Source organism: Oratosquilla oratoria, chromosome 20 (assembly GCF_046742065.1).
Source record: "Oratosquilla oratoria isolate Oo_2021 chromosome 20, ASM4674206v1, whole genome shotgun sequence".
Classification (NCBI taxonomy): Eukaryota; Metazoa; Arthropoda; class Malacostraca; order Stomatopoda; family Squillidae; genus Oratosquilla; species Oratosquilla oratoria.
The window spans coordinates 26,662,866-26,684,816 of NC_134796.1; the positions used below are offsets into that span (position 1 = coordinate 26,662,866).

The window sequence follows — 21,951 nt, forward strand, 5'->3', positions numbered from 1 at the left end:
ATGTAATGAATGCTTAAGAAAGCCTTGCATTCCCTGACCACCTGTTGCCTTCTACGACTAACATACACCTGTCCACTGTTCATTTTCAGTTTGGCATCTGCCTGTTTCCACTCTGTATCACTTCTTTTTCCCTTCCTTGTAATCTTAGGAACCTTGTACTCTACTTCACTATCACTAGATGCCATTTTCACGATGTAAAACCACCAAAATAATGGCAAAAAGTTCAGAAAACACTTTGTTTCACCACGTGGGTGCTGGCCATTTAATACTACTTCTGTTTGGCATCTGCCTGTTTCCACTCTGTATCACTTCTTTTTCCCTTCCTTGTAATCTTAGGAGGTGCTCAGATGAGAGGGAGGGTGGGAGGGGTGTGGAGTGTATTTAGGGATGAAATGGGTGGGAGTGATTTTATGCCTTTCCCTTTTTGGCTACCTCCCTTGAAAGGGGGAAAAAGCCTTGGTATATGTATGTATGTATGTATGTATGTAATCTTAGGAACCTCGTACTCTACTTCACTATCACTAGATGCCATTTTCATGATGTAAAACCACCAAAATAATGGCAAAAAGTTCAGAAAACACTTTGTTTCACCACATGGGTGCCGGCCATTTAATACTGCCATGCTCGTGCGCTACACAGGCTATGGTTGGTTGTGCACTATGGCTATGTTCGCCCTTTACTTCCCAGAGGGAAAACCTGATACCAAGAAATACACGTGAAAATCTATGGAGTGCCACCCTTCTGTTCAGTGGTTTTAAGGGTCAATATTGCTTGGCCAGTATGTGGAAATCATAGAAAATGGATTTCTCAATAATTTTCTTGGGCTAACTCCAAATTGTTGAATTGGCGATGTCGACCCTTTACCGCTGGACGTCTCATATATGCTACACATTTATGAGAAGGTAGGATATATATATATATACACACACACATACACACACACACATTTTATAGTTTTGTGAACGTATCAAGATATATGTTTGTGTAGTTTTATAAAATTCTTTGTGTTTCAGGTGCAGCATTTTTCCACAAGTATTACTCCTACGTCTATTCACACGTCATGCCTCAAGCTATACGTGATAAGGTGGATGAATATATGAACTGTGAAGACATTGCTATGAACTTTCTCGTCTCTCATTATACTCGAAGGCCACCAGTCAAGGTATGCACAAGTGTTGAAGATATTTTGATGTTTATGACTAAAAAAAAATTACCTGTAAACCAGAAAATGGATGATGTATATTACATACAGTACCCCCTCCCACACACACACACACACACACACACACACACACACACACACACACACTTCAGCGAATGGACGGCTTGGATGACGTTCTGAAGAAAACTGAAGTCTGTGGATCCCAACGCAAAGAGAAGTGCCTAGTGTTTTTGCAGGGTGGGGGGGAAATTGCTCGTGGAGTAGTGGGAAAGTAGGGAAAGAGGAAAAGGGGAGGGATTACTGAGGGAAATGGAAGGAAATGAGGAGGGAGTAGACTTGGCCCAGCCAGACAAGCGGAAGGTAAACAAACGACTGAGTGAGGATGACATGTCTAATAAAAATGTAAAGATTAGAAGTATAGAGAGGAGCAATACAGAAGAAAGTGACGAGAATATGTTCCAGGGATTTAAAGAGGGTGGGGGGGACACAACCCCCCCCCCCCGACTGATAAGACTAGAGGAGAGAGTTGATAAGGTGATCGAGGACTTGGAGCGTAAGTTAGGTAACGTAGACTCCATTTTCCAAAGAATTGAAAGGTTGGAACAACTAGAGAAGGCTAACAGAAGCTTAACTGAAGAAATAGAGGACCTAAAAAGACAGTTAGGAAATGTAAAGGAGGAGAATGAGAAATTGAAGAAGAATAGTAATGAAAACAGAGAGAAAATAGCTACAGAAGCTAAAAATTGGAGAATAACTCAAGAAGGGAATAAGGTTTCATTCACTGACATAGTCAAACAGCAATTGAAAGAACATAATGAAGACTCAGTTATTAAAGTGATGAGACAGAAGGAGAATATAGTAAGAGAATTAGCTGACAAAAAGAAATGTATAATTATATTAGGAATGGAAGAGAAACATAACCCAGATAGAACCGCAAGAATCAAGGAGGAAAATGAAAGAGTAAGCAGTTTATTAAAATTAGTCCAGGAAGATGAACCAGAAATTATAAAGGAAATTGAGGAAAAATTCAGACTCGGAAAATATAGTACAGATAAGACCAGACCAATTAAGATTAAATTCAGGTCACAAACAACAGCAGAGAATATTCTATCCAAGACAGGGAAACTAGCAACAAATGATCAATATAAAAAGGTATGGATAAAAAGAGAAATGAATAAGGAGGAAAGAGAGGCAGAAAAGCAGAAAAAAATTGAAGCTAAGGCAAAAAACGAGGAAAGAACGGAGTCAGAGAAAGAGAGATTCTATTGGAGAGTAGTGAACATGAAAATAAAGCAGTTCGACATACTAAAGAAAAACATAAGGGAAACAGAGAACACAATGGAAGTGGCAGAAAACTAAGAGTGTCTTACACAAATATAGATGGATTGATAACAGGATTGAATGAACTGAATGATTATTTGAAAGAAAAAGAACCGGACATAATGGGAATTGTAGAAACAAAATTAAAAGGCCCACTACCACCCAACAGTGTAGGACATGATACATACAATTATTGGATTAGAAACAGAGAGAAAAAACAAGGGGGTGGAGTTATGTTCCTGACTAAGAAGGATATAAACGTGAAAGGTGTCATATATGGAAAGAATACAGTAGAGATGATTATGATAGAAGTGGAAGACCGAGATAAGAAGAGCAGAAAATTTGTGATCAATTATGTGCCTCCGAAAACAGCCTCATGGGAGGAGAGTGAACATAAAAGTATGTTAGAGGACACAAAGATAGCATTAACTAAAATAATGGAAGACGGAGGAAGAATAGTTATGATGGGCGACTTTAATTGCAAAGAAATCTGCTGGGAAGAAATGACAGTAAAGAGTGGTGATGACTCATGGGGAAATGCTCTACTTGAGATGATTACTGACCATTCAATGACACAATGGATACAAGAGAACACTAGGTATAGAAATGAAGAAGAACCATCGAGGCTAGACTTAATAATTACATCTGAACCTAGAATAGTGGACAAGATTGAATATAAAACACCAATAGGTAAAAGTGACCACATATTGATTGAACTGGAACTTAATGAAGAAAAATATATGAAAAGAAATGAACAATATAGAAAAGGAAGAATGATGTATGAAAAAACAAACTTTGATAAAATAAGAGAATTCTTCCAACAAGAAAACTGGGAAGAAATATACAAAGAAGAAACAACAGTGGAAGAGAAATGGAATATTTTGACAAAAATTTACAAAAAAGGAGTGGAAAAGTATGTCCCAAGACAAAAACAAGAAAAAGAATATGTAAAATGCTGGTACAACAAAAGTTGTAGAGAGTTAAAGGACAAAAGAGACAAAGCCTGGAACAGATGGAAAAAAGACAGAAGACCTGAAAAATGGAAAATATATACTGGTTATAGAAATGAATATGTACAAAAGTGCAGAGAGGAAAAAAGAAAATATGAAAAAGATGTTATAGAAAAGTGTAAAGATCAACCAAAACTATTCTACAGATTTGTAAACAATAAACTGAAAAACAAACAAGACTTAGAGAAATTAAGACAAGGAGGAGTTGAATACACTGAGGAAATGGAAATGGCAGAAATTATGAACAAACATTTTAAATCAGTGTTTACAAGGGAAAATATACAACCTGAAGAGATTGAGTGGAAGGAAAAAGTCCCCCCTATGGAAGAAATAGAAGTAACAAAGAATGAAATATTGACACACTTGGGTAATTTTGATGTCAGAAAATCGCATGGGCCAGATGAAATAGCAAACTGGATTCTGAAAGAATGCAGGAATGAACTGGCAGACAAAATACATAGCATAATAAGCAGTTCCTTAAAAGAAGGAAAAGTTCCAGAAGATTGGAAAAAAGCAAATATAGTACCTATATATAAAGGAGGAAATAAAGAAGAACCTACCAACTATAGACCAGTCTCTCTAACAAGTACAATAGCAAAATTATGTGAAAGAATTATCAAAAGTAGATGGGTAAAATACTTGGAAAAAAACAACGTACTAAATCCAAGGCAATTTGGATTCAGACAAGGACGATCATGCGTCACCAATTTAATGTTTCTATTCAAGGCTAATAGATATAATACAAGAAAGAGATGGATGGGCTGATTGTGCATTTCTAGACCTAAAAAAAGCTTTTGACAAAGTACCACATAAGAAGTTGCTTAAGAAATTAGAATATGAAGGAGGAATACAAGGTAAATTGCTAAATTGGATGGAAGACTTTTTGCAAGAAAGAAAAATGAGAGTAGTGATAAGAGATCAGCACTCAAAATGGAATGAAGTAATAAGCGGTGTCCCGCAGGGAACAGTTCTGGCCCCAATAATGTTTGCTATATATATTAATGATATGGATGAAGGAATTGAAAGCTATATGAGCTTCTTTGCAGATGATGCAAAATTACTGAAAAGAGTGAAAACTGAAGAAGATTGTGAATCACTACAGAGAGATCTAAATAAAGTACAAGAATGGAGTAGGAAGTGGGAGATGGAGTTCAATACAAAAAAGTGTAGTATAATGGAATTTGGAAAAAGCAAAAACAGAATAACAGGATCATATAATTTGGGAGAAGAAGGAATAAAAAAAGTAGAAAATGAGAAGGACCTGGGAGTCATTGTTATGAATAATATGTCACCTGAGAAACATATAAATAAGATTTTTGGAGAAACTTATAATTTAATAAGAACAATCAAAGTGGCATTTACATACCTGGATGAAGAAATGGTGAGGAAAATCCTAATCACCCTGATAAGACCAAGATTGGAATATGCAGCAACGATATGGTCACCAAGTACAAAAAAATGTATAAAAAAACTTGAAAGAATACAAAGAGCAATTACAAAACTGGCACCAACACTCTCAAAACTATCATATGAAGAGAGACTACAAAAACTTAAACTACAGACACTAGAGCAAAGAAGAGAGAGAGGAGATTTGATAGCTATTTACAGAATCATGAAAGGCATAGAAATTACTGATAGAGAGAATCTGATAAAATGGGATGACAGAAATACAAGAGGACACGGAAAGAAAATAAAAAAAGACAGCTATAGAAGAGATTTTAAAAAGAACAGCTTTCCTCACAGAGCAATAGACAGTTGGAATAAGTTAGATGAGAAAGTGGTGTGTGCAAAAACAATACATGAATTTAAAAATAGTTTAGATAAAATGAGATATGAAGACGGGACCCCACGAGCATAGCTCCCCTTCCCGTAAAATACAACTAGGTAAATACAACTAGGTAAATACACACTTCAACAACGAACGGACGGCTTAGAAGACGTTCTGAAGAAAATTGAAGTTTCATGGATCCCAATGCAAAGAGAAGTGCCTATTGTATTTACAGGGTGGGGGGGGAAATTGCTCATGGGGTAGTGGGAAAGTAGGGAAAGAGGAGAAGGGGAGGGATTGCTGAGGGAAATGGAAGGAAATGAGGAAGGAGAGGACTTGGCCCAGGCAGACAGGCGAAAGGTAAACAAACGGCCCCCCGACCAGCTGAGTGACGATGAAATGTCTAATAAAAATGTAAAGATTAGAAGTATAGATAAGAGCAATACAGTAGAAAGTGATGAGAATATTTTCCAGGGATTTAAAGAGGGTGGGGGGGGGACACAAACCCCCCCCCCCCAGACTGACAAGACTAGAAGAGAAGGTCGATAAGATGATCGAGGACTTGGAGCATAGGTTCGGTCATGTTAACAACATTGTACAGAGGGTTGAAAAATTGGAAGAACTAGAGAAGGCGAACAAAAACTTAACTAAGGAAATTGAAGAATTAAAAAAACAGTTAAAAGAAGTAAAAGAAGAGAATAAAGTCTTAAAGGAGAATAATAAGGAGAACAAGGAGGGTTGGAAAAATATCCAAGAAAATAGCAAAGTTGCATTCACTGACATAATCAGACAGCAAATGAATGAACAAACTGAAAACTCAGTTATTAAAGTGATGAGACAGAAGGAGAATATAGTAAGAGACTTAGCAGACAGAAAGAAATGTATAATTATATTAGGAATGGAAGAGAAACATAACCCAGATAGAACCACAAGAATCAAAGAGGAAAATGAAAAAGTAAGAAATTTACTAGAATTAGTTCAGGAAGATGAACCAGAAATAATGAAACAAATCGAAGAGAAATTCAGGCTCGGGAAATATAGTGCAGACAAGACCAGATCAATTAAGATTAAATTCAGGTCACAAACTACGGCTGAGAATATCTTATCCAAAACAGGGAAACTAGCAACAAGTGAACAATATAAAAAGGTATGGATAAAAAGGGAAATGAATAAAGAAGAAAGAGAGGAAGAAAAACAGAAAAGACTTGAAGCTAAGGAAAAAAACGAGATAAGAACGGAGTCAGAAAAAGAGAGATTCTATTGGAGAGTAGTGAATATGAAACTAAAGAAAGTCGACATACAAGAGAAAAACAAAAGGGAAACAGAGAACACAATGGAAGTGGCAGAAAACTAAGAGTGTCTTACACAAATATAGATGGATTAATAACAGGATTGAATGAGCTGAATGATTATTTGAAAGAAAAAGAACCAGACATAATGGGAATTGTAGAAACAAAAATAAAAGGTCCACTACCACCCAACAGTGTAGGACATGATGCATATAATTATTGGATTAGAAACAGAGTGAAAAAGGAAGGGGGTGGAGTTATGTTCCTGACTAAGAAGGATATAAACGTGAAGTGTGTAACATATGGAAAGAATACAGTAGAGATGATAATGATGGAAGTAGAAGACAGAGATAAGAAGAGCAGAAAGTTTGTGATAAATTATGTGCCCCCAAAAACAGCCTCATGGGAAGAGAGTGAACATAAAATTATGTTAGAGGACACAAAGATAACATTAAACAAGATAATGGAAGAGGGAGGAAAAATAGTTATGATGGGCGACTTTAATTGCAAAGAAATCTGCTGGGAAGAAATGACAGTAAAGGGTGGAGACGGCTCATGGGGAAACGCTCTACTTGAGATGGTTACTGACCATACAATGACACAATGGATACAGGAGAACACTAGGTATAGAAATGAAGAAGAGCCATCGAGACTAGACCTAATAATTACATCTGAACCTAGAATAGTGGACAAAATTGAATATAAAACACCAATAAGTAAAAGTGACCACATATTGATTGAACTGGAACTTAATGAAGAAAAATATATGAAAAGAAATGAACAATATAGAAAAGGAAGAATGATGTATGAAAAAACAAACTTTGATCAAATAAGAGAATTCTTTCAAAAGGAAAACTGGGAAGAAATATACAAAGAAGAAACAACAGTAGAAGAGAAATGGAATATTTTGACAAAAATTTACAAAAAAGGAGTGGAAAAGTATGTCCCAAGACAAAAACAAGAAAAAGAATATGTAAAATGCTGGTACAACAAAAGTTGTAGGGAGTTAAAAGACAAAAGAGACAAAGCCTGGACCAGATGGAAAAAAGACAGACCTGAAAAATGGAAAATATATACCTGTTAGAGAAATGAATATGTACAAACGTGCAGAGAGGAAAAGAGAAAATATGAAAAAGATATCATAGAAAAGTGTAAAGATCAACCAAAACTATTCTACAGATTTGTAAACAATAAACTGAAAAACAAACAAGACTTGGAGAAATTAAGACAAGAGGGAGTTGAATACACTGAGGAAATGGAAATGGCGGAAATTATGAACAAACATTTTAAATCAGTGTTTACAAGGGAGAACATACAACCTGAGGAGAACGAATGGAAAGAGAAAGTCCCCCCTATGGAAGAAATAGAAGTAACAAAGAATGAAATATTAAAACACTTGAGTAATCTTGATGTCAGAAAATCGCATGGACCAGATGAAATAGCAAACTGGATACTGAAAGAATGCAGGAATGAACTGGCAGACAAAATACATAGCATACTAAATAGTTCCTTGAAAGAAGGAAAAGTTCCAGAAGATTGGAAAAAAGCAAATATAGTACCTATATATAAAGGAGGAAATAAAGAAGAACCTACCAACTATAGACCAGTCTCTCTAACAAGTACAATAGCAAAAATTTGTGAAAGAATTATCAAAAGTAGATGGGTAAAATATTTAGAAAAAAACAAAGTGTTAAATCCAAGGCAATTTGGATTCAGACAAGGACGATCATGCGTCACCAATTTAATATGTTTCTATTCAAGGCTAATAGATATAATACAAGAAAGAGATGGATGGGCGGACTGTGCATTTCTAGACCTAAAGAAAGCTTTTGACAAAGTACCACATACGAAGTTGCTTAAGAAATTAGAAACTGAAGGAGGAATACAGGGCAAACTACTAAATTGGATGGAAGACTTTTTGCAAGAAAGAAAAATGAGAGTAGTGATAAGAAACCAGCACTCAAAATTGGATGAAGTAATAAGCAGTGTTCCGCAGGGAACAGTTCTGGCCCCAATAATGTTTGCTATATATATTAATGATATGGATGAAGGAATTGAAAGCTATATGAGCTTCTTTGCAGATGATGCAAAACTACTGAAAAGAGTGAAAACTGAAGAAGATTGTGAATCACTACAGAGAGATTTAAATAAAGTACAGGAATGGAGTAGGAAGTGGGAGATGGAGTTCAATACAAAAAAAGTGTAGTATAATGGAATTTGGAAAAAGCAAAAACAGAATAACAGGAGCATATAAATTGGGAGAAGAAGGAATAAAAAAAAGTAGAAAATGAGAAGGACCTGGGAGTCATTGTTATGAATAATATGTCACCTGAGAAACATATAAATAAGATTTTTGGAGAAACTTATAATTTAATAAGAACAATCAAAGTTGCATTTACATACCTGGATGAAGAAATGGTGAAGAAAATCCTAATCACCCTGATAAGACCAAGATTGGAATATGCAGCAACGATATGGTCACCAAGTACAAAAAAATGTATAAAAAAACTTGAAAGAATACAAAGAGCAATTACAAAACTGGCACCAACACTCTCAAAACTATCATATGAAGAGAGACTAGAAAAACTTGAACTACAGACACTAGAGCAAAGAAGAGAGAGAGGAGATTTGATAGCTATTTACAGAATCATGAAAGGCATAGAAATTACTGATAGAGAGAATCTGATAAAATGGGATGACAGAAATACAAGAGGACACTGAAAAAAAAAAAAAGACAGCTATAGAAGAGATTTGAAAAAGAACAGCTTTCCTCACAGAGTAATAGACAGTTGGAACAAGTTAGATGAGAAAGTGGTGTGTGCAAAAACAATACATGAATTTAAAAATAGTTTAGATAAAATGAGATATGAAGACGGGACCCCACGAGCATAGCTCCCCTTCCCGTAAAATACAACTAGGTAAATACACTTCTCTGTGTGCTGTAAGATCAAATGGAAGGCTGGTGATACGAGCTCCAAGCCAGCGATTTTTCATTTGAAACAAGGAAATGCCTATGTTTGTATTTATGGTGAAGAAGCTATAGTTTTCGAGGGACTGCTTTGATGATAAAATATAAAGTATCCAGGTTGATAAAGCATATTAATGTATAGAATGGAGAAAGGAAGAGGAGAAAGAAAGAACAATGAACCAACGAAAAGAGGACTAGACTTGAGTAGAGTAGAATTACCACTTGGAGTGATGCCAAAGAGGACTTGTCTAAATGACACACCAAAAAAACTCAAAGGTGGGAAAATAATGTTTTTTCTGGGTTGCAAAGGGACAGGATGTTATTAGGTAAAGGATTAGATGCAGAGAGGTCAAGACATTAACCACTTCCATAAGGTGACGCCTACGTAGGCGTCATGAGGAGCAAGTGGGTACGCGATGATGCCGACGTCGGCGTCTTGATTATATTTATTGTAGTCGTACCTATGTAACCTCCATTCTCTCTAAACTGGTTTCATCATATTTTCTATGGTTATCAAAATTCACGAGTGAAAGAGAACAAATGATTGAGCACTGACTTTATTTTTTATAATGCTATTATTATGACACAACATCGCACGTCGGGCAGCTAATGCTGCCAGACATGCGATGTGCCCCCGAGTGAAGAGGTTAAAGACATGATGGAGGAATTAATAGACTTAAGAATAAATTATAGAGCAATGCACAGAGAAATGGCTAATCTACAAAAAACAAATGAAGAAATGAACAGAAAGCTTAATGAACAAAAAAGTGAACTAAGCATGATCAGAAGTGATAATGAAAAAAGAAAAATGAAGACAGAAACAAAAATAAGAACTAAAAAAAAAAAGAGGTCAAAGAACAATTACAAGCAGTGACCGAAAAATTGGGAGAATCAATTAAGGAGACAGATCTCCTAGAAATGAAAAATCAGTGGAAAAAAGAACAAGAAAATCAGAAAATAAAATTTAAAGAAATAGTACAACAGCAGGTAGAGGAAAATGCTAAAGAAATGATAATTAAAGTAATTAAAGAAAAAGAAAATTGGGTAAGAAGTAGATAAAAAAAAAGTGCATAGTAGTTTATGGCATTAAAGAAAACAATGTATGCAAATATCAAAAAGAAAAAGAGGAGAAAGAAATTGCAAAGGAAATTCTTAAAGTGATTCAAGAAGAAGGACAAAAATTCGATAAAGACATCGACGAGGTGCATAGAATGGGGCAGTACTCTAGAGAAAACGCTATAGGCCACTAAAAATCAAACTAAGGACTCAAATGATAGCTGAAGAAGTACTATCGAAAGCAGCAAAACTAGCAGTGAAAAATATAAAAATGTATGGATAAAAAAAAGAAATGAATGATGAGGAAATAGGAAAGGAAAAGGCACTTAGAAATGAAGCAAATGAAAAAACAAGAAAAGAACAGAGGCTGAAAAGAATGAGTTTTTTTGGAGAGTACTGGACCTGAGGCTGAGAAAATGGTACATCAAAAATAAAGGAAACATAAACCAAAAAAGAGAAGAAAGGAAGAAATTAAAAATAGCATATACAAACATTGACAGAATGATTTCTGGGCTGAGTGAATTAAGTGACTATCTGTTAACAGAGAAACCTGACATAATGGGAATTGTGGAAACAAAATTAAAAGGTCCTCTACCATCAAATACTATAACACAAGGACAAAACACAATGGACAAAAGATAGAACGGAAAAACAGGGTGGAGGAATCGTGTTCTTGATTTAAAAAAAGTTTAAATATGACAAAGATAACAGAAGGAAAAAATTATGTAGAATTGATTATGATTAACCTCTTCACTCCGGGGCACATCGCACGTCTGGCAGCATTAGCTGCCTGACGTGCGGTGTTGTGTCATAATAATTGCATTATAAAAAATAAAGTCAGTGCTCAATCACTCGTTCTCTTTCACCCATGAATTTTGATAACCATAGAAAATATGATAAAGCCAGTTTAGAGAGAATGAGGGTCACGCAGGTACGAATACAATAAATATAATCAAGACGCCGACGTCGGCATCATCGCGTACCCACTTGCTCCTCATGACGCCTACCTAGGCATCACCGTATGGAAGTGGTTAAAGTTGAAAACAGAAATATGAAAAGCTTGGACTGATAATGATCATTCCAAACTACTGGAAGACACAACAAATAAATTAAATTAATTAATGAAAGGAGGAAATATAGTAATTATGGGTGACTTTAACTCAAAGGAAATATGTTGGGAAGAAATAACAGTAAAATGTGGAGAGGAACTTTGGGGAAATGTTCTACTGGACATGACCATTGAATACACATTGACTCAATGGGTGAAAGAAAACACCAGATGTAGAAACAATGACATACATACTATACCAAGGCTTTTTCCCCCTTACAATGAAGAACTGTCAAAACTGGACCTAATGTTCACATCTGAGCCTGAAATAGTGGACAAAATGGAATACAGTACAAGACATCAGTTGGGAAGAGTTCGAAATAAAAGAACAAAATTATTTAAGAGATGAGAACATAGAAAAGGAAGACTAATATACAACAAAACGGACTTCAAAAATCTTAGAAAAAAAATTCAAAATACAAACTGGTAAAAAAAATTTAAATGAAGAAACAAAGATGGAAGAGAAATGGAACATATTAAAAGAAAAACACAAGGAGGGGACAGGTAAATACATACCAAAGAAGAAACAAAAAAGGGTATGCATAAAATGTTGGTATAGCAAAAAGTGTAGTAAAGCTAAAGATAGAAGAGACAAAGCCCTCTTCAATAGAATTCCTTGCTTTCAGTCTCCATTCTCTTTGTGTGTTTTTTGTTTTGTTTTTTTCTTAGCTTCATCTCTTAGTGTCTTCTCTTTTTCTAATTCCTCAATGCTCATTTCTCTTTTTATCCATATCTTATTGTAATGTTCACTCCTTGCCAACTTACCTACTTTTTCAAATATGACTTAGTTTTATCTTTAAGGGTCGATTTCTTTCCATAGAATAATGACCAATTCTATACACATCACTGATGTTATCTCTACATCGAGGTCTCCATCCTAAATTTCTTTTAGGATTGCTATTGCCATTTCTTTTTCTTTTTCTCATGTACCTTGCCAGACCATTTTTTCCTTTTAGTCCATATACCACAATACATTTTTTCCTATCCACTGCATCTCTTACCCAATTTGCCTTTTCATTAATTACTTGGATAATTGTGTCTTTTGCATTTTCCTGCATTTGTTACTGGACTATTTCTTAAAAGGCAATTTTTTATTTTCTTTGTTTTCCTTCCATTCTTAATCTTTTGGATACTTTCCTCACATAAGTTTTCTTCAATTCTTTCAGTTATTTCTTGTATTTTGTTATTTACCTCATTTTTTAGGTTTTCACTATTGGTGGTATCATTGATTTTCTTCTTTTCATTTTCATGCTTCACCTCTCTATCATTTTTTGGTTCTAAGTTCAGAGTTAGTTTTCCTTAGGTCAGAAATTTCTTTCCTAAAGTCCATGATTTCATTCTCCCACCATTTTATATTTTTGCTCATTTCCCTTTCTATATCAAAGATTCGACCTAAACTCCTTTCGTACTTACCGAATCCTGAGAACGAATCGTCATAAAATCGCATGGCCACTGGTGTTTCAAATCTACTGATTACTTGATATTTTGGCATGGCGCCTGTAGATGAGTCTGCTGTCAAGTTGTTTGAGTCAAACTTTTTTTTAATGTCTTATTCAATTTAACTAACACTGCAGAGATTTCCTTTCAGACACCCACATTTTCTCCCCTCCCATTCCATACAAACCAGGATTCCTTAGTTGTATATCCAAGAATTTTCATCTTCTTTGGAGCACAAACGAGGAAGGTGTTGATGGTTCTGTGTCTCCCGTGCGAGTTAGACATGATAAGAGAAAATAAAGGAAAACAATGATAAGTTTGAATCGAAAGATGACTTGACAGCAGAGACATCTTGGGGCGCCATGCCAAAGTACGATGTAAACAGGTGTTTCAAAACACCAGCGGTAAGACGAATATATGATGAATCGTTTTCAGGCTTTCGTAAGTATGAGAGAAGGAGTTTAAGTAAAATCTTAAACATAGAAAGAGAAATGAGTAAAATTAGAAAATAGTGGGAGAACAAAGTCATGGAATTAAGGAAAGAAATTGTAGAATTAATGGATTGCTTAGCCCAAGCTAACATCGAGATTTCTGACCTTAGAAAAACAGACTCAAAACTAAGAACCGAACTTATGGTAAAAAATTATATAATAGAGGTTAAGTGTGAAAATGAAAAGAGGAAAATTAATGATACTACCAATAGTGAAAACCTAAAAAAAGAGGTAAATAACAAAATACAAGAAATGGCTGAAAGAATTGAAGAAACTTAGGTGGGGAAAGTATGCAAAAGATTAAGAAATGGAAGGAAAACAGAGAAAATGAAGAAATTGCCTCTAAATAAATAGTTCAACAATAAATGCAGGAAAATGCAAAAGACACAATCATTCAAGAAATTAAAGAAAAAGCAAATTGGGGTAGATGTGCAGTGGATAGAAAAAATGTATTGTGGTATACGGACTAAAGGGAAAACATGGTCTGGCGAGGTACATGAGAGAAAAAGAAGAAAAAGAAATGGCAATAGCAATCTTAAAAGAAATTAAGGATGGTGATCAGGAAGTAGAGAAAGATATAGATGATGTGTATAGATGGGACATTATTCTAAGGAAAGAAATCGACCCCTAAAGATAAAACTAAGATCACAAATGTTAGTAGAATATATTGGAAAAAGCAAATAAGTTGGCAAGGAGTGAACATTACAATATTATGGATAAAAAAAGAAATTAGTGTTGAGGAATTAGAAATAGAGAAGACACTAAAAGATGAAGTTAAGAAAAAAAAAAAACTCTAAGAGAACAGAGACCGAAAGCAAGGAATTTTATTGGAAGGTGATCGACATGAGACTGTGAAAATGGTACATCAGAATGGGCGAAGCAAAAAGAGATAAAAAGACAGAGAAAGAAAAAAATTAAAAGTGGCCTATAATAACATTGATGGATTAATCTCAGGACTGAATGAACTAAATGATTACCTGTTAGAAGATAAAACAGACATAATGGGAATAGTGGAGATGAAATTAAGGGGTTCAATACCACCCATTAATGTTGGACAAGGGGTATACAATTACTGTATTAAAAACAGAAACGAGAAACAGGGAGGAATCATGTTCTTGGCCAAGAAAAACTTGAATGTGACAAAGATTACAGAGGGTAAAAGCAATGTAGAACTGATCATGGTAAAAGCTGAAGACAAGGACATGAAAAGTAGAAAGTTTGTGGTTTATGTGCCTTCAAAAACAAGCTCTTGGAAAGAGAATGAGCATATGAAAATGCTAGAAGATACTAATGGGCGGAGGTAACCTGGTAATTATGGGGGACTTTAACTGCAAAGAAATTTGTTGGGAGGAAATGACAGTGAAAGGCAGAGAAGACTTGTGGGGTAATGTATTACTGGACATGACCATGGAATATACAATGACATAGTGGGTCAATGAAAACACCAGATACAGAAGTAATGAGGAACCGTCGAGACGATTTAATATTTACAACAGAACCTGAAATTGTGGATAAAATTGAATACAAGACATCACTTGGAAAGAGTGACCATATACTTATAGAGACTGAGCTAAAGGAAAAAATATAAATGGAGAGAAATGAAAAGTGTAGGAAAAGGAAGATTGATACATATACCAAAGGCTTTTTTCCCCCTACATGGGGGGGTAGCCAAAAAGAAAAAGGCATAGAAAACACTCCCACCCATTCCTTTTCCTATATATTCCACTCCCCTCCACCCTCTTCCTTCCCTCTCATCTTGGCACCTCCTGGATGACAGGTCATCCCTGCATACTGTCCACTGCCCTGGGTCAGAAGCAGTGTCGCAAGACACAGCACATCCACAGCAAAAATTAAAGAAATTCTTTCAGAATGCAAATTGGGAAAGATTCTACATGGAAGAAGTGGAAGGGAAATGGGAGATCTTGATGGATAATTATAATGAAGGAATAAATAGGTATGTACCAAGACAGAAACAAGAGTGTACATTAAATGCTGGTTCAACAGAAGATGCAGTGAGGCAAAAGATAGAAGAGACAGCTTGGAAAAGATGGAGAAAAGATAAAAAAAAAAAAAAAAAAAAAAAAATGGCAAATATATATAAACTATAGAAATTAGTATGTAAAAGTGCAAAGAGAGGAAAAAAGGAACCATGAAAAAGACATTATAGAAAAATGCAAAGAGCAACCCAGACTATTCTATAGATATGTGAATGGTAATCTTAAAAATAAACAAGAAATGGTGAAACTACACCAAGGAAATACAGAGTACAAAGAAGATCTAGAAATGGCCAAAGTCATGAATAAACACTTCAAGTCTGTTTTCACTAGAGAGGAAGTGAAGTGTGATCTCCCCCCCATGAGCAAAATATTAAAGGAGTGAATAGGCACATACAAAACAGAAACAAGAGAGAGTGTACATTAAATGCTGGTTCAACAGAAGATGCAGTGAGGCAAAAGATAGAAGAGACAGAGCTTGGAAAAGATGGAGAAAAGATATAAAACCTGGAAAATGGTAAATATATATAAACTATACAAATAAGTATGTAAAAGTGCGAAGAGAGGAAAAAAGGAACTATGAAAAAGACATTATAGAAAATGCAAAGAGCAACCCAAACTATTCTATAGATACGTGAATGGTAAACTTAAAAATAAATAGGAAATGTTTGTTGAATGTAGTTAGGAAGGCTTATGGGAGGGTTTTGATTGAGAAAATTAGGAGAGGAACAGTGTGAATTTAGGACAGATAAGAGTTGCATTGATCATATTTTTGTGGTAAGGTGGATATGTGAGAAAGCTTTAGGAAAAGGTAAAGATGTTTTTTGGGCCTTTATGGATTTGGAAAAGGCTTTTGGCAGGATAGACAGGAAGGCATTTTGGGAGGTATTGCAAATATGTAGGATAGGATGAAAGCTATTAAGAGCAGTCAAGAGTTTTTATGAGAGTAGTAGAGCCTGTGTTAGAATTTGAAATAGATTAATCTCAGGACTGAATGAACTAAATGATTACCTGTTAGAAGATAAAACAGACATAATGGGAATAGTGGAGATGAAATTAAGGGGTTCAATACCACCCATTAATGTTGGACAAGGGGTATACAATTACTGTATTAAAAACAGAAACGAGAAACAGGGAGGAATCATGTTCTTGGCCAAGAAAAACTTGAATGTGACAAAGATTACAGAGGGTAAAAGCAATGTAGAACTGATCATGGTAAAAGCTGAAGACAAGGACATGAAAAGTAGAAAGTTTGTGGTTTATGTGCCTTCAAAAACAAGCTCTTGGAAAGAGAATGAGCATATGAAAATGCTAGAAGATACTAATGGGCGGAGGTAACCTGGTAATTATGGGGGACTTTAACTGCAAAGAAATTTGTTGGGAGGAAATGACAGTGAAAGGCAGAGAAGACTTGTGGGGTAATGTATTACTGGACATGACCATGGAATATACAATGACATAGTGGGTCAATGAAAACACCAGATACAGAAGTAATGAGGAACCGTCGAGACGATTTAATATTTACAACAGAACCTGAAATTGTGGATAAAATTGAATACAAGACATCACTTGGAAAGAGTGACCATATACTTATAGAGACTGAGCTAAAGGAAAAAATATAAATGGAGAGAAATGAAAAGTGTAGGAAAAGGAAGATTGATACATATACCAAAGGCTTTTTTCCCCCTACATGGGGGGGTAGCCAAAAAGAAAAAGGCATAGAAAACACTCCCACCCATTCCTTTTCCTATATATTCCACTCCCCTCCACCCTCTTCCTTCCCTCTCATCTTGGCACCTCCTGGATGACAGGTCATCCCTGCATACTGTCCACTGCCCTGGGTCAGAAGCAGTGTCGCAAGACACAGCACATCCACAGCAAAAATTAAAGAAATTCTTTCAGAATGCAAATTGGGAAAGATTCTACATGGAAGAAGTGGAAGGGAAATGGGAGATCTTGATGGATAATTATAATGAAGGAATAAATAGGTATGTACCAAGACAGAAACAAGAGTGTACATTAAATGCTGGTTCAACAGAAGATGCAGTGAGGCAAAAGATAGAAGAGACAGCTTGGAAAAGATGGAGAAAAGATAAAAAAAAAAAAAAAAAAAAAAAAAATGGCAAATATATATAAACTATAGAAATTAGTATGTAAAAGTGCAAAGAGAGGAAAAAAGGAACCATGAAAAAGACATTATAGAAAAATGCAAAGAGCAACCCAGACTATTCTATAGATATGTGAATGGTAATCTTAAAAATAAACAAGAAATGGTGAAACTACACCAAGGAAATACAGAGTACAAAGAAGATCTAGAAATGGCCAAAGTCATGAATAAACACTTCAAGTCTGTTTTCACTAGAGAGGAAGTGAAGTGTGATCTCCCCCCCATGAGCAAAATATTAAAGGAGTGAATAGGCACATACAAAACAGAAACAAGAGAGAGTGTACATTAAATGCTGGTTCAACAGAAGATGCAGTGAGGCAAAAGATAGAAGAGACAGAGCTTGGAAAAGATGGAGAAAAGATATAAAACCTGGAAAATGGTAAATATATATAAACTATACAAATAAGTATGTAAAAGTGCGAAGAGAGGAAAAAAGGAACTATGAAAAAGACATTATAGAAAATGCAAAGAGCAACCCAAACTATTCTATAGATACGTGAATGGTAAACTTAAAAATAAATAGGAAATGTTTGTTGAATGTAGTTAGGAAGGCTTATGGGAGGGTTTTGATTGAGAAAATTAGGAGAGGAACAGTGTGAATTTAGGACAGATAAGAGTTGCATTGATCATATTTTTGTGGTAAGGTGGATATGTGAGAAAGCTTTAGGAAAAGGTAAAGATGTTTTTTGGGCCTTTATGGATTTGGAAAAGGCTTTTGGCAGGATAGACAGGAAGGCATTTTGGGAGGTATTGCAAATATGTAGGATAGGATGAAAGCTATTAAGAGCAGTCAAGAGTTTTTATGAGAGTAGTAGAGCCTGTGTTAGAATTTGAAATAGAGAGAGTGGTGGTTTGAGGTAAAAGTGGGACTTTGCCAGGGATATGTTATGTTGCTTTGACTGCTCAATTAATACATGGATGGGGTGGTGTGAGAGGAAAAGGAAAGGTTAATGGGCTGGGGATTGGAGATGGTTTAAGATAATGGAAAAAATGGGAAATAATCCAGTTGTTGTTTGCTGTCAACACTGCTTGTGGTAGGATCAGAGGAGGGATTAAGGAAGTTAGTGACAGAGTTTGGGAAGGTGTGCAAAAGAAGGAAGTTGAAGATAAATTTGGTTAAAAGTAAGGTGATGAGATGTACAAGGGGAGAATGTGGCAGCAAATTGGATGATAGATTTAAGGGAGAGAGACTGGAGGAAGTGGATAGTTTTAGATTCTTGGGTGCAAATATGGCAGGAAAGTGAGGGGTGGAGGTGGAGGTATAGATTGAGAGAAGCAAGTAAATGCCTTGGTGGATTAAAAAGTGTAATGAGAAATAATAGTAGGCACTAGAGGTCAGAGCAACACTAACACACCTACTTCCAAATTTGTCAAGTGTGACACTGGCTTACCTGCAACAACAGTGATGAAATGGTACTAGACATCAACAGCTAAAAAAATGTGGCTGCTTAAAGGGAGAAATGCAAAATAACTTGTTTTTTTATACTAATGACTTGGGTAGGTTCCAAGATTTTTTGTGGTGGCTGTATATTTGCCATATGACTTAATGAATGATTCTTTGATATAGGTGACATCTAGGTGGACATTCCGTTGTCCAGGGTGCCCAGTTTCTTTATCAGAAGATGATTCACACTTCACTGAGCGTCACAAGTGTATCAACTTCTTCACTCAGGTAAGTATTTTCACCTCTGTGAATGGGGTTTATTAGTATGGTATGGGCTTCATCTTAGTATATATCTTTGTACCTGATTTGAAAGGTGTAGTATAAGCAAAAAATTGCCTGTCTTTGCTCAGATCATCATCAAGCACCAGCACAGATTAGGCCTCACAACCCCATATGACCCAGGTGTAGGCAACACACACACACTTCCTAGCACTCCCAGTTCAGCCCACATTTACCTGGGATAACTATATGGTGAATCTGGATGAAATATGTGCCTGCTTGTCCCACATAGTTGCTGTGTTGGGTTATTATTATTAAGTCATCTGCATAGGTGTTATGCTCTGAAATTGGTGTGAGGAGATCATACGTGAAGAGGCATCATGAGGCGCGAGTGGGTATACAAGGATGCCGGTGTTGGCATCCCGATTATATTTATTTTGTAGTTGTAGCAAAGTTACCTCCGAATTCTGTGAACTAGCTTGATCACATTTCCTGTGTTTTATCTCTTGTCCTTTTTTGTAACCAATCTGTGAATGCTTACTTCTCTTCTACAACATTCTTTGCTTCATCATACCACCACTCGCTGCCCTTCCTTCTGTTTCCTCCCATCATCCTTGTTTCACACACCAACTTTGCAAACCTTGACTCCCCTCCTTGAACCATCGCCATTCCTCCTCCACTCATAGTTCTACTCTATCCTTCACTCCCTCCCACTCCTCTCTCAGCTTCTTGTACTTCCCCATTTCTTTCTCATTTAGGCAGTTTACTCTAAGCACCTACCGGTAACATAGCCAAAATTGCACAAAGAGTTGAAAGATTGGAAGAACTAGAGAAGGCGAACAAAAACCTAACTTTAGAAATAGAAGAATTAAAAAGACAGTTAAAAGAAGTTAAAGAAGAGAATGAGGAATTAAAGAAGAATAATAAAGACAATAAAGAGGCCATAGCAAAGGAAGCACAGGGCTGGAAAAAAATCCAAGAAAACAGTAAAGCTGCATTTACTGACATAATTAAACAACAAATGAAAGAACAAATTGAAGACTCAGTTATTAAAGTGATGAGACAGAAGGAGAATATAGTAAGAGACTTAGCAGACAAAAAGAAATGTATATATTAGAAATGGAAGAGAAATTTAACCAAAATAGAACCACAAGAATTAAAGAGGAAAAAGAAAAAGTAAACAGTTTACTAGAATTAGTTCAGGAAGATGAACCTGAAGTCATGAAACAAATTGAAGAGATGTTTAGGCTTGGAAAATATAGTACAGATAAGACCAGACCAATTAAGATTAAATTCAGGTCACAAACAACAGCAGAGAATATCTTCGCAAAAACAGGGAAGCTAGCAGGAAGTGAACAATATAAAAAGGTATGGATAAAAAGAGAAATGAATAAAGAGGAAAGAGAGGAAGAAAAAATGGAAAGGCAAGAAGATAAAAAAAAAAACGAGAACAGAACGAAGTCTGAAAAAGAAGAATTCTACTGGAGAGTAGTGAATATGAAAGTGAGGAAATGGACCATAATAGAGAGAAACAAAAAAGAAACAGAAAATACAATGGAAATAACAGAAAGTTAAGAGTGTCCTACACAAATATAGATGGATTAATAACAGGACTGAATGAACTGAACGAGTATCTTAAGGAAAAAGAACCAGACATAATGGGAATTGTAGAGACAAAATTAAAAGGTCCACTACCACCCAACAGCATAGGACACAATACATATAATTATTGGATTAGAAACAGATAAAACAAGGGGATGGAGTTATGTTCCTGGCTAAGAAGGATATAAACGTGAAGAGTGTCACATATGGAAAGAATAGAGTAGAGATGATTATGATAGAAGTAGAAGACAGAGATAAGAAGAGCAGAAAGTTTGTAATAAACTATGTGCCACCAAAAACAGCCTCGTGGGAAGAGAGTGAACATAAAAGCATGTTAGAAGACACAAGAATAACATTAAACAAGATAATGGAAGATGGAGGAATAGTTATGATGGGCGACTTTAATTGCAAAGAAGTTTGCTGGGAAGAGATGACCGTAAAGGGTGGAGAAGACTCATGGAGAAATGTTCTACTTGAGATGATTATTGACCACACAATGACACAATGGATTCAAGAGAACACTAGGTATAGAAATGAAGAAGAACCATCGAGACTAGACCTAATAATCGCATCAGAACCTGAAATAGTGGAAAAAATAGAATACCAGGCACCAATAAGTAAAAGTGACCACATATTGATAGAACTAGAACTAAATGAGAAAAAAATACATGAAAAGAAATGAACAATATAGAAAAGGAAGATTGATGTATGAAAAAACAAATTTTGATAAAATAAGAGAATTCTTTCAAAAAGAAAACTGGGAAAGAATACACAAAGAAGATACAACAGTAGAAGAGAAATGGAATATTTTGACAAAAATTTATAAAAAAGGAGTGGAAAAGTATGTCCCAAGACAAAAACAAGAAAAAGAATATGTAAAGTGCTGGTACAACAAAAGTTGTAGGGAGTTAAAGAC

At 35.5% G+C, this 21,951-nt stretch overlaps 1 protein-coding gene across 6 annotated transcripts in view; it reads left to right on the forward strand.

Moving 5' to 3' along the window:
* The window catches only part of botv (exostosin like glycosyltransferase 3), a 161,672-nt gene that overhangs the window by 127,501 nt on the left and 12,220 nt on the right, over window positions 1–21,951 (forward strand). For all 6 annotated transcript variants that reach the window (XM_076203763.1, XM_076203762.1, XM_076203767.1 and 3 more), the window contains 2 exons: window positions 1,014–1,162; window positions 19,338–19,442. In XM_076203763.1, coding sequence (XP_076059878.1) covers window positions 1,014–1,162; window positions 19,338–19,442 — 254 coding nt within the window. The remainder of the gene's footprint in view (window positions 1–1,013; window positions 1,163–19,337; window positions 19,443–21,951) is intronic.